At 34.1% G+C, this 13,941-nt stretch overlaps 1 protein-coding gene across 3 annotated transcripts; it reads right to left on the bottom strand.

Moving 5' to 3' along the window:
* Positions 1-79: 79 nt before the first annotated feature.
* LOC106162723 (putative ATP-dependent RNA helicase DHX57) lies at positions 80-13,936 on the bottom strand. Of its 3 annotated transcripts, none has more exons than XM_013540121.2 (27): positions 13,700-13,935; positions 13,025-13,367; positions 12,500-12,616; positions 12,108-12,272; positions 10,953-11,922; positions 10,659-10,780; positions 9,847-10,042; positions 9,380-9,504; positions 8,362-8,495; positions 8,122-8,176; positions 7,684-7,907; positions 7,329-7,435; positions 6,726-6,829; positions 6,417-6,476; positions 5,993-6,106; positions 5,555-5,718; positions 5,148-5,224; positions 4,832-4,927; positions 4,447-4,587; positions 3,854-3,949; positions 3,298-3,381; positions 2,827-2,964; positions 2,442-2,556; positions 2,145-2,206; positions 1,875-1,964; positions 1,465-1,608; positions 80-1,001 (listed from the first exon to the last, which is right to left on the bottom strand). In XM_013540121.2, exons 2-27 carry the CDS (start codon positions 13,330-13,332, stop codon positions 858-860), a joined length of 4,152 nt encoding a protein of 1,383 aa, XP_013395575.2. In that variant the 5' UTR covers positions 13,333-13,367; positions 13,700-13,935; the 3' UTR covers positions 80-857. The 3 variants fall into 3 exon arrangements, with proteins under 3 accessions (XP_013395575.2, XP_013395576.2, XP_086862684.1); XM_013540122.2 differs by lacking the exon at positions 13,700-13,935 and adding an exon at positions 13,584-13,692; XM_087006558.1 differs by lacking the exon at positions 1,875-1,964 and having other exon boundaries at positions 13,700-13,936.
* Between the last annotated feature and the right edge of the window lie 5 nt (positions 13,937-13,941).

The following is a 13,941-nucleotide window of genomic DNA, read 5'->3' as shown; positions in this document are numbered from 1 at the left end:
AGAAATTTATAAGATATCTTTATGACCGCAAATGGGCAACTGGAATTCATTTTGTTAGCTGTAAAAAACATGAACATGATTTTCTTCAATTTGAATGACTTTTTTTATTTAGCATAAATTAACTAAGCAAAAATTGTGCTTATAGTTGTATGACTAGAGATCTCTTACTAGAAATTTAAAGTAAAGACTACACTTATTTCTCAGTCTTTTCAATGGGGAAAATTAAGAATTTTACAGACACTGTATTTCTAAGTCATAATTTCTTAAGTTAGAACATTCCAATTGAGTGGTAGCAGTAAAACTAAAAAGCAGGCTACTCTATAGTTCTACTCTATCCAGTAAAAGCACCATAAATGCTATATAGTAATATAGAAATTATGTTTTTGAAAGCTTGGTAATTTTGCCCACTGCCCAGGTCTGAAAATATCAAGTCATTACCGTAATTCTAGACCTTACTGTTTTCATCACATACGTATGCTTGTTACATAACTTACTGTAGGAGACCATGGAATACAGATAATAACAATATAAATATTTTGTTGATTAAAAATAATATATGTGATATCATATTGCACTTGCTACATAAAAAGTTCATCATTTGCATAGATTTTCATAGATTAATTTAGCTACAAGTGTTGCACAGCAGTATTCTCCAAAATGTATGCATTGTTTCACTGATCATATGACTATATTTTGCTGATAACTGTGCTTTAGAATTTGCCAGTTTGATCTTGAGAACATCTGGAAGAACAACATTTGGCTGCCATGTCCAGTCTCTACAGCTTTGTGGGGAAAAAGTCACTGCATGATCAAAATGTAGAAGAAATGGCTAAAATTGGGTCAAAAAAATGTCTATTTCACTGAGTTGTAATCAAGTGCACTATTGTATTGATGATCTTACTCCCTCTTGGGCAGGTAATGAGGTCCATATTTGGGTTCCTGATCTTGTCTTCCAACAACTGGTCCAACTCCATTCTCAACTCCCTGACTAAGTCTGCCACCTGGTGACAGAAAAGAAAACTGTTTATACAATATATTACAGTTTTAAGACAACAGCTATGACCAAAGCTAACTAGAAACCAAATAATGGACAAAAGACTCAAGACAATGAAATATGGTCAAATATCAAAAGAAATAGAGATGTGAAAAACACTTATATAGCATAAAATTAAAAATGAGGATTGGCAGTTATTTATGATTACACGTGTTCAAGCCAAAGGGATAAAAAAACAACTTTATCTCCAGATCACAGAGACACTTAATATTAATGATGAAAAAATTATTATTCTTTTCAAATATAGCTGAGCAGAAACTCTGACATCGATGTACAGCCACAGTGTACAATGATCTTGACCACATTTCTAAGGAGACAGGATGGCATCTTAGGGTGCAACTTGTAAAAACACCTACTTTAACCATATATATATATATATATATATATATATATTACACCTGGGCTTTTACCTCATGAGACGCAGCTACAAATCTTATCCATCCATCATCCAGAGATATAATAAAGTTTCCTTTCTCCAGGTCTATGTTGATGTATCCACCTCCAAACAGCAACAGTGGATACACAGACACCATAGTGCAGTCTCGTATGTACACCTGCAACATCAAAATAGTAATGACATACACAGGAAAATATCAATTAAAGTATTCTATTCTAAAATAATTTATGTGTGTAGAAGGTTATGTGTCATGATAAAGTTGTTTATTAGTTGATTGTTAGCACCACTACAATTTAGCAGTCACAACTTTGAAACTCCTCAGTCTCGAGTACTCAACAAATTCAACATCCAAAAATCTATTACATTTTGGTTCAACAGGCATTGTATGGGTACCATAGTTTAAAGACTGGAAGATTCACCTACCCGGGAGGTCTTGACTTTTTCATGATAAACAAGGTATGGACTCTCATAGTAATTGACTTGAAAATTCACTGAGGATGGATGGATGTTTATCTAAAAGTTGAAAGAAATGTTGATCAGACCAATTTTTGCTCGAGTCTCAAGTTCAATATTCATAGATCTGCATATGCACTAACTCAAGTTTATTGTATATTCTATACCTGACATGACCATTAAGAAGTAAATATGAACACAGTTTAAATCATAAATGATAGGGATACAGAAAATACTCACATAACCATCATCTTTAGTTTTAAACTTCAATTCTTCTGGTTTTGGAGGCATCAGAACACTTCCTTCAAAAGACAAATATTTATTTTTCAATTTCAATTACAAGGTCTGTGCATACCATAAGCATTCATAAACAAAGTCAAGAATCTTCAATCATTTAAATATAAATGTCTTTATGAAATGTTTATGAAAAGAACATTAATACAGTATTCTTAAAAGCACCATCTAACACAATGTCATATTCCTTACCCAGTCTCATCTAACACAATAAAAATCCCCAGTCTCACCTAACGCACTTACCTGCTGCACTCTCTTTGTATCTTGCCTCTGGAGTTTTGATCTGCACCACATTTGGATATAAGGCTGCACACAATATTGCAGACACTAGTTTCAAGTTGTCAGAGTTGCAGTTAGCCTAAAATGCACATTCATAAATAAAAGGACTGTTCACAATATTTTAATATTTCCTTCTTAAATATGTTATTCCTCTTAGATATAATATGTTTGACCAATTGTATCTAGTATGCACCTTCTCCCTTCTCTTTATTGATTACTCTTGGGGAAAATGTGCTTCTCGTACACTCCTACCTCATAGCCCCACAGAACATTATGCCCAACCAAACTACGACATAAGTATCACCCCCACCCATTCCAATTGCTTACAGTCGGATTAAGGTTCCCTTACCTCTGGTCCAGTTGCCTGAAGAACCCCATCAGAGCCTCTTGAAGCCATTTTCTCAATGCGCCTGGCTGTCAGACCTCCTTGTACAAAGCCAATGTCTGACAGAAGCTCTGTGAATTGTTGTTTCATGCTAGACAACATCTGAAACAAAACAAGTCAATTTTTCTAGGCAGCCCATTTTGTAGTTGCCACTGCAGTGTACAAATTAAGGAATATTTTTAAATGTGCATACTGAAAGGGAGATACTGAATAGGATATGTATCATTAGTGCAAATTGTTCGTTTTGGTCATCACCACTTACTGAACAAATATACGTAACCTCAATACAGATGAAAATATAAAATTTAAAACAAATTCTGTACAAAATGAAATACACGTACACATAAAATGCAGATAGAAATAATACTCATAAAAACAGAAAGACTTAAAAATATGAAAGCAGCCTGGTAATTATACACTAAGAAGTTGTCTCACCTGCAATGTCTTTATTGACAAATAATTGTCTTGGCAAAACATGTAAGCTGAACTTGAAGTGCGCTGCTGAACTGAGAGCCAACTCTGTGAAAATTACAGATATAGGTCATTTAGAGAAGAAAAAAAATCTCTATCATTCTTTGCACTGCAATACCAACTTGTTTTTTAATCAAGAAGATGTAATGAATCCTAATGTCATGCCAAAAAAGAACATCTGGCGATTAACAATTATTTGTTCAGCATAGTCTTATTTGAAAATATATTTAAATAATAGAAATTGATCTAGAAATAACCACTATGGGGTAATAAAAACAAGGGGAGCATAAGAATATTTTTAATGTTATGCTTGTCAAATACACAACTGAGTAAATAGCCATACCTTCTTAGTCATCATATCTCTCAAATGTGTTTTAAACTTCAAATAATTATTCTGGTGTTTCTTTACAAAATAATTCTTCAATGAAGTATTTTACTTTCCACTTGTCAGTAAAATACACACTGGAAAAATACCAATTTTGGCATGGCAGGACACGCATATCTGTACCTTTATTCTTACCTTATATGCCTTCAGCATCGTGAGGTGATCACTGCAACCCACAGCAAACTCTAGTTTCTTCTCTGTTGCTTCTTGCTTCTTTCCAAAAGGAGTTACCTAATGCAAGTCAAGTTTTCCATCAGTTATACACAATTTACAGACAAAAATATTGTAGCGCCAGTACAGGAATGACTTCCTTTTTTCATGTAATACTTATCATAATTACCTCAAATCAACAGTACCAGTATTTTAAACTGCTGCTAAAGTGAACAATTTATGGTTTAAACATTGAAGTATCAATGAATATTACTGTTTAAATGGGAACAAATATACATGCTTTTCTTTCCTGCAAGTGGTACATAGTAAAATAAACGATACATGTATCTGACCAAAATGATGTGACATATACACTGATCAAAAATATGAATGACCCATGTGTGAATTATTTACGTTACACATGATGGGCTATGGACAGTAATCTATAGCTACTGACAGTACGTACAGTAATCTGCAGCACACTGAACAACAAAATTCACTTTTAATGATTTGCTGATAAATTTTTTTAAGTATTGCATGGGGTGTTTATATTTTTGCTCAGTGTGCTTGACCCTTACAAAGGGAGACTTGAAGGACAGTGTGGCAGCTATGGTGAGGGCAGGATCCAGACATCTAAATATGGCACCAAACAACATCAGCTTGCCAATTCTCACATCAACTGGCAACAGGGCCAAGTGGTAACCTAACGCCGTCAGATTCTGAAAAACCATCAGTAGGTATAAGCATTATGTTTTGCAAGTTTAGAAACAGCAATCTTTTTTTTCAATAAAATTGGCAGTATTCCCCTTCCCCAGGACATTTCTGATGAAAAACTGAACATATTTATTGTTTACTGGTAGTGTTTGACACATATTTATTCACAAAGTTACTCACAGTGGTAAAATATGTATTTAAATATGTTCATCAAACATCAAGGAAAGTGTGCTATGCATTAGACCTCACCCCATCAACATCCAGAGCACCAAGATCTTGAAGTCTGTGGACTGAGCTATTGATGCTGTCCTCCTGTGGGGGTTCTATCAACTTGTACAGTACCTCCTGGAAACAGAGCCAAATATATTGCACGCTGATTCAGCCAAGGGCCAATTTATTAGTGCTATTATTTTTTAAAGAAAGTATAATTTATATGCTCCAACATGAGCCAATATATTTTGAGATTTCAAGAAATCTGTAACTGTTTCCACCTTTATTTTCTTTTAATACTCAATCTCTCTACTTCCTAACCAGAACTAATTTAATTGTCCAAATAATTGTATACCTTAACATCCAATGCATTGAACAACTCCAGCATCTTGACTTTCAAGACCAGCTGCTCCAATGGTACTCTCTGGATTTCTGGAGATAAATAAAAAGACGCAGGGCCTGGACTTAGATCATTTCCAATAGCAGGAGTCACTCGTGTGCCACAACGGATCTTATTTTCTTATTATTTTGACTAACTCAGCAGGGATACTTCTAGGGATATTTTGTTGTAGCCAAATTTCAGATGATGATACTCCATGGTAATAAAAACCTAAAGGAAGAACTTCACACACATGTACAACTACGTTTTTGGTGTCAAATTCTGAATCGGACTAACAACTACTTTTAACATTAAAAACATGAAAATACAAAAAAAAAAGTTTTAAATTACAATTAGCCTAGAGAAAAAACCCAATAACCTACCTGGTATAGGCTGTCCCCTCAGCTGGTATTCATATCTATGCCCTGTGAATAAATGAAAGCAAACCCCAGAGGCCACTCTACCAGCTCTTCCTTTCCTTTGTACAGCATTGGCTCTAGTGACCCATACTGTGTCCAAACTTTCCATACTCTTTGTGTGATCATACCTACAGTGACACATTTTACAAACATTTGATAGATTTATCATCATACATGTATCAGGATGTGTGATTTATGGTTTCCTATGACACTTTTATATGGTATTCTAAGAAAAAGTTTAACCCTCTGAAACTTCACAGCTTAGCCAGGGTATACTGTATGAAAACTGTGGTGGCAAGGAAGTGTCACCCTTCTTGCAATCATACATTTATATACAAACTGACATTTATTTGCATGTGTCTTGAACAAGTGTGCTCTTTATGCTCTGAGACAAATTCCCACCTCTTCTCCTTCATCTTGCCACAGTCAATGACATACACCACATCATCTATAGTGATAGAGGTCTCAGCTATGTTGGTGGCAATCACAATCTTGGTGATTCCTTCAGGAGGGCGACTTAAATGTAATGATTTGTAGTTTTCATTATTTTGCAGTTTTAATTATCCTTTGAGTGGTATCATAAACATCAAACTAAATCAGGTTTGTATTTTTGTGGAATGAAGAATCAACAAAAACACCTCATGTTTAATTGTATTGGCATTATCCTTTGAAATCTATTATATTATATAATTCTTTTTTACACTGATGACTTGAAGATAACAATTTCAAAATATTCAAAATATCCAATAAATATTGTTTTAATACAAAAAAAAAAAAAAAAAAAAAAAAATAGGGGCTTCCCTTTCAGGTAATCAAGCACACTTACTTAAAAACAGCCTGCTGGTCTTCACTTGATAGTATTGAATGCAGTGGAATCACTTTATACCTGAAACATACATGTATATACACATATAAAAAAGCACCTTATACTTTTATTATGATAGGACTAACTGTTATATATCAAATTATTTAATAATTATCACAGTGGTTACTTGCTGATTTGAAAGTCAAGAGGTCTGAAATTATTTTGTGAAAGATGCATTTTTTATTGATAACTGTCAAGACTCATTGTTATCCACACTTAACCAGGTAGATAGAGAGTGACAAAGCTGACAGTGTTTTCTTGAATTCTTACTTTCCTTTGTTCCTGAAGACTGAGCTGACCTGCAGTTTTTCATACAATGTGGTGATTTCTGCATAGCCAGGTAAAAAGATGAGTACCGCACCATCTTTTGGGTACTGAAAATATCAAAGGAAATTAATAGGTTATGACTCAGAGACTGCAACTTTTGTAAAAGGAATTTTATTGAAATAAATGGCATATATAATGCTTAAATAGTTATATCTACAACAAAATTTGAAGTAAGTAGAAGAAAGTCAAGGGAACTTTTAATACCTATTACCAATATCATTTGTGACTGATAATCAAGAAATCCATACATAATAACTTCATAATTTTTCCATATTATCTGCAATAGATTAACTCTGGGATAAGTTAAGTTTTTACTGAACTAGACAAGTCAGTAACAAATTTGTGAAAACACATATGCAATGACATTTTTGTCTGAAAGCGAAATTATCTTTAGCAATGGGAAAAATGTTTTTACCTGCTTGACTAAACCTGTGCAAAGTTTTCTTGTGACAGTCATCATCATAGTAGTATTTGCTACATTTCAGTCACTTAATAAAATAAACTTACAAATAATATTGACCTTGTTCTGTAAATCAATTCACAAACCTCATGTTTTCCTTCAACAATCCATTCAAGTACATTCTCTACTAGGTCATAATTAATGGTTTCAAAGTCCATCAATGACAAGCTCCTGATTGTTGATTTTTTGTAGTCTGAAAGCAATATAATAAACCATATAATAAACCATCAGGTGCAAATTCAATCCTCAAAATAGCCCATGGTAAGAGCTTTCATATAATTATATACATTTTTATCAAACATGCAAGAATTAGGTTTAAAACATACCAGTGCATCTTTTTCAAAATGTTACAATTATGTATTTAAGGGCTACAATATGTCTACAGGAAAGAACACATTAAAAATATGTGGCAAAATATTTACATGTATTCAGGATATCTACCTGGATATCTCAAAATTAGCTGTCTCACAGTTAATTTAGCATCATCAACACTATCCTTGGCAGCTTTCATATTTCCTGGCACATCAAAGGCTGCCTCCTCCAGGTCTTGCATGGAAAAACCATCATGTCCCTTGAGTCTACTGAATTCTTCCCTCTCAGCAGTCTGCAGTTTTCTCATCACATCTCGGGGTTTGGCATAGGGTGAAGTCTCATCCATCACAAATCTAAAACATGCACCAAAACAGTGTTAGCTTTACAGGGAAATATTACAAAATAAGACTATTGGGTAATTTTAAATTGCTGCTTTTAAGTAAAAAAATTAGTTTTTATTTTTTAATTCACCTTAAGATTTTCCTGTTTATTTTTAAATGTTATTAACTTTTTTGAAGCACTCTTCTTCTATTCATACATCCCAGAGTCTGTTAACTTGAATCTTACTTAGTCATTTCTATAGCATCTTCCAAGAAATACTGGTCAACAGGAAAAGCTTTCCCTGAAACAGTCAGAAATAATCAATTATCCATATGAATTCACAGATGAATTTTTTTCTAATACTTAGACAGGTAATGGTTTTGACAAACCTTATTTCTGCACTTATAAACATTTTTACACATTATTTATCATATATGCATTTAAGTAATATAAGTAATGGCAATTAGTTATTCAAACAAAACACACCTGGGATGTGCACAACTGGACATAGACTGAAGTAGGATGAGAAAAGATCTGCATTTAGAGTGGCGCTCATCAAGATCACCTTTAAATCCTTCCTGTGTGGTAGCATATCCCTCAGTACCATCATTAAGAAATCACTGGAAGAATAGACATTTCATCAGACATGAAGAAACTATTGGTTTTGCTGGTCATGGCTGATAAAATTGTCAAAGACTGGAAGAAAATTGTATTCAGCAACCAGCAACAATTTTAAGAGCTGCCATTTTGAATTGGGTATCAATAAAAACTATAATAGCAAAACCATGATGGCAATTTCAGTCTACCAAGAAATCTTTTGGTTCAGTAGTTCTGAATGTGCTGTTTCTTTTTTTTTTCTTTTTTTTTTTTTTAGGTTTTTACCATGTATATATTATGATACTAAAAACAATAAAAGCAATATGAATGCTCCACAGATGCAATACCAGTAGCTTCATGCAATAATTATAGTTAGCCTTTCTGCAACCCCACAAAATCCTTTCATTCCCAACTTATTATCCCTATAGTTTGGCCATATTATATTTCAGTGCTTGTTGCAATATACATTGTATTTCATTACGTATTGGTTAAAAAAAATTCATATTAATTCTCACTTCGATTTACCATTAATAACAGCAATTTGTCAAAATATCAATATCAATCAACCTACATATTATGTTTGTCAAGTTACTTCATTCATGTATTTATATACTAGTGATATGGAAGAGATACATAAAAACAGTAATATGAATAATTTCTTGGAACCAAAACATTTCCAGATAACAGAGCAGAAGTGAGAACTATCATTTGTAAAACAATTTTATAAAGGTATTCATAAATCATAGTCACATAATCAAAACAGATTTTTACTAGTATATGTATGTCAGTCAAGTTCAGTAATGTTGTCTGTCTAATTACAGTAGTACACAGTCAATCATAGTCACTAATTAATTCCCAAGCATCATTAACAAGGTAATTTTATCAAATAAAACAATTAATATCTTACCTTTCCTCACTTCTTTCATGTACTTCATCAATGATAACATGTGACACACCTTCCAGAAGACCATCTCCTTCCAGACGCCGCAGTAAAATACCTGTGGTACAGAACAGTAATCTGGTAGAGGCAGACTGGAACAAAAGAGAAAGTTATTAGCCTTGAAGATGGTTATAAGGGTCTCTAAATAAAACAATATGATTCCTTATCCATAAAATTTCACTTTTGTAATAAATAAATAAATAAATAAATAAATAAATAAATAAATAAATAAATAAATAAATAAATAAATAAATAAATAAATAAATATTACAAAAAATATTACAAAAAAGGCTGGAAAATATAACACTGTTTGAAGAATCAACATCAACATCAGATTGAGAGTTGTATTTAAAGTATCCTAACTTAAAATATTGTATGAGCCTGGGGGGAAACTTTACATGTTTTCAGACATGCACTTTTCATAATGGAATTACCTGAACACTCTCAAGTCTAATTTGGTATCCTACAATGCCCCCTAGCCTGTCTGCTCTCTCTTCTGCCACTCTCTCTGCCACTGCCATGGCAGATATCCTTCTGGGCTGGGTACATATAATATTGCACATGTCTGCTGACTTGGCATTTAAGTAGGAGTCCAGTATGAATTGTGGAACTTGGGTTGTCTTGCCACATCTATGGTTTATGGAGGAAAAAAAGGTGCATACTTAATATTTTAACATTTTGTTTGGAGGTTTAGCTTTGTCAGTTAAGTGTCTCTTAAAAGTTAAGCAAGTGTATATACTATGGATTATTTAAGTGGGCTAAACCAAGTCTGTTAATTCATGCAGCAGTCTTGGTAAATCCAATGACCAAAGGGATAGCAGTCTAAGCACTGTTGCCCCTGTGAGTAGAAATCTGTGTCAAGTTAACTGAATTTCATCTTAGACTGGGTTCCCATACTTATATCGATCCATCTGGATCAACCTAACTCCCTGGGGGTTCAGGCTAAATTGCTATCAGCTCAAGAGGATTAAACGACTGTCACGCCTACCAAATCAGCTAGGGGTAAAGCAATTTTTAAAAAATCTTATGTGAAACACAATTCAGTTTGCTAAAAAGTGTAACTGACTTAAAAAAGACCAAATATTTTTTTTTTGGTAAAAAAAAAAGCATTTTATACTAACTAGTTACACCCTTTGTAAGTAGTACCGCTAACCATACCAAATTCAACAAAATGATCTTTTCAAATTACACAGCTGCTGGTTATATCAGCTTTACTCAGACTGCAACAACATGCAAGTAAACTTACCCTGTCATTCCACTTATCACTACCACTTGGTTTTCAGCAATGACTTTGAGGATTTCATGTTGTTGCTCCCAGGCTGGAAGGTTTTTCCTTATAGCCTGCATCTTTTTGTAAGCTGGCAAATTCTGACATACAAAAAAGTTATTATAGAACAATTTTCAGTTAACATATTCATGTTTAAGGAGGTGCATGTACATGTACATGTAGTTATCTTGAAACATTTGCAATTTTCAAAGAATATAAGCAAATTTCAGACATAGTGGCTTACAATCCACATAAACTAAGATATCACTGTACCTGTGCTCTCTTGAACTTTTCACGAATTCTATTATTTTCCCTTTTCACCCTATGAGGATCCAATCTTTGAGGTTCTTGTCTGACAGGTTTCTTGTTGGCCTCTGCTTTGTGTTCAGGTTCCATTGTTACTGGATTCTCCATTTCCTCTTCAAAATCAGCAATTTCCTCTTCCTCCTCAAGATCACCCAATTCTGTTGTTTGACTAGGATCTATTTCAGGCTTACCTTTTTGCTTTACACTTGGCAGACTGAGTTCGAGGGGCGGCTGTGAAAGAACATCTAGCATTTCACTTTCGTTTTCTAATAAACTTACAAGTGAAAAAACAACTGGAGCACCGGTATCAGCAACCTCTTTTGCCTCCTGCATAAGTCTTTTTGTAATATTTAACAACATATAGCCAGGCATTTCCTTAAACTGTGTAGATACTGCAAGAATTGGAGGTTGTTGTGGGTACAAATTTCCATTTGGAAATCTAATTTCCAACTGAAATTTACTTTTTCCATCTTTATTTAATTCTTCTAAATTTGCATGTGGATTGGAGGCAGGTTTGTCACCTTCAGGCTTTGCATGTTTGTATTGACATCTGTTACCATACTTGCAGCTTCCCCTTTGAAAGTAAAGGCATGGTTTCTTTTCTACAGGATCCACATTTATTTTGTATTTTTTTCTGGTCTCAGGCATTTTCCTTGCTTGAATGGTCCTATAGTATTCTTTAATAAAATCCAAGTCTAAATCAATTGTCCACACTTGTTTTGGAATCCTCTCACAAAAGGCATTTCCATATATGGCCTCTAGAGCCATTTTTTCATCTTGGCGTTCACTTTCAAGTTCTTCTAATGGCATTTCCTCTCCTTCCATGTTGTTAAGGTCATCTTCATCAAGCTCAGATATTAAACTCTCCAAACACCTGCCCACATCTCCATCTTTATCTGTCAAGGCTTCAAGGCATCTGGATTTATCAAATCCATAACTGCAATGCAAAAGTATTTGGGACTTTTTTAAAACAACAATCAATTCCTTCACTAGCATTCATAATAAACTGGGAGTTTACATTTCATTAATATGAGAAATAACTGTACTTGGTGTATCTAACTGATTGAATCAGTAAACCAAACAATCAAAATTCCCAAAATGATCTTGCCTCTAAAAAATTACCTCATCAATTTGTTTAGGGCATATTTATTTGCCTGCTCAAATTCTGTCTCCCCTGATTCTTCTTCAGTAAACTGAGTAGCACCTTCAACCATCAATTTATTATCTGTCATCCAGTACTGCTGTGCAGTTCTTAGATCTTTATCCTTATATTCCAAGATAGCATCACTGAAACCCATACAAGATTTGAAAAGAACATTTTTTTAAAAATATGTGATATAAAGCATTGTACTTTTAAACATCATATACTAAAATATTACAGAGACTCAAAGTAACATCTTCTGCTTGGCAGAATTGTACATTATTTCACCTGGACCACTTTCTCAACTTCCTTGAAATACAGCAATAACTATTTCACATTTGATCTTCTGATATACCCAGTGAGTAATATATACCTTTCTTCATCTTCATTGTCTCCTTGTAACTCCAGCAGTGCCTGTTTCACCAAATCCTGATTTTCTGTGCTCATGTGGAGTTTTTGCATTGGGACTTTGGTTCTGATAGGAAAGTTTCTGAAATAAATACAATTAACAAGAAATACAGCCATAATTTCCATGCAATGGCATGCTAGTACTGTGCAGTAATTTGCCTATTCAAAAAAGAAAAGTAAACCAAAAGTTCATTATTTTTTATGTTCTGATGTTCTCTTTACATTTCCTGTGCTACTGCCCATAAGTGCCAAGGTATACTGGTATTTCAAGTTTAAAGTTTCTGCATTTGCTCACAACTTAAAAGAGTCATGGGCAGTAAGTATTTGGAAATTACTGATAATCACAGGAAAATTTGTAAGCCATTTTTCAAAGCTAAACCCAATTCTTTTTAACATTATGATTTACATTTTTGTATTTCAAATGCTAGTCAATGATTTGGTAAATGCACTGACATTTTCACATTCAATTTAAGAACAGAAACTTTATTACCCGCCACTGAAACGTCCTCTGCCTCCTCCCCTTCCTGAAAAATTATCATTTGTAGTCCAGTTTGGTGCAGCACTTTTTTCTCTGGTGAAATGACCTCCTCCTCCTCCTCCTAGAGCACCTGAGCTGGTGACACTAAAGTCCTCATAATCATCCAGACTAATTCCAGCACCACCTTTCTCTCTTGGTACGTGGCCACCTCCTCCACCTCTACCTCTTTTTCCTCTTCCACCACTGCCTCCCCTACCTCTGGCTGCCTTCTGTCCACCACCACGATTTGGACGGCCTCCTCTCCTTTTAACACTATTCATTTCCACTCACTTGTCTTGATTTTGGGCTTTTATAACTAAAATTTACAAATGAAGTATAATTTTAAGAAGAACTGTAATGAAAGGAAAAATGTCACTTTACACAGAGTACACCATATGGTGTGTGTGTGTGTGTGCGTATGTAATATTTGAAATGTACCGCCATTGGTACAGTACATGTACAGCTGTAACAGTAAAAATACTTAGTGCCACATCCCATTTAAATCATTTAAATTTTGTGCGCTTCAACTTACCAACTACTGTAGATACAACATACTCATAGTAAAACCGTGGCACAAAAGGACTGGCTATGTTTTAACGTTTGAATATTCTTGCCTGTTTGGTAACGTTGTGCAATACCAGTACTTACGGTCAGTCTATCACTGCAGACTCGTACGCATGCACTATTCCATTTTGTACCCACGTTACTACAGGGGAAGTGGCTTACTTAGAGCACAGTGCGATAAAAAAATCTCATTTTCTTTACCAAACGTGTTATCTATCACAAATGATGAAATTTACTGGTACTTTGTATTTCATTAACTTAAAAACTTGACCGACTCATGCAGACGCTCTTTACAAAGCTGCACCACGTTACTTTATTAGTTTCAA

This window comes from Lingula anatina, chromosome 2 (genome assembly GCF_051362555.1).
Source record: "Lingula anatina isolate TDL-2025a chromosome 2, LinAna3.0, whole genome shotgun sequence".
NCBI classification, from domain to species: Eukaryota; Metazoa; Brachiopoda; class Lingulata; order Lingulida; family Lingulidae; genus Lingula; species Lingula anatina.
The sequence above is the reverse complement of the archived record's forward strand: the minus strand, read 5'-3'. Positions and strand labels throughout refer to the sequence as shown.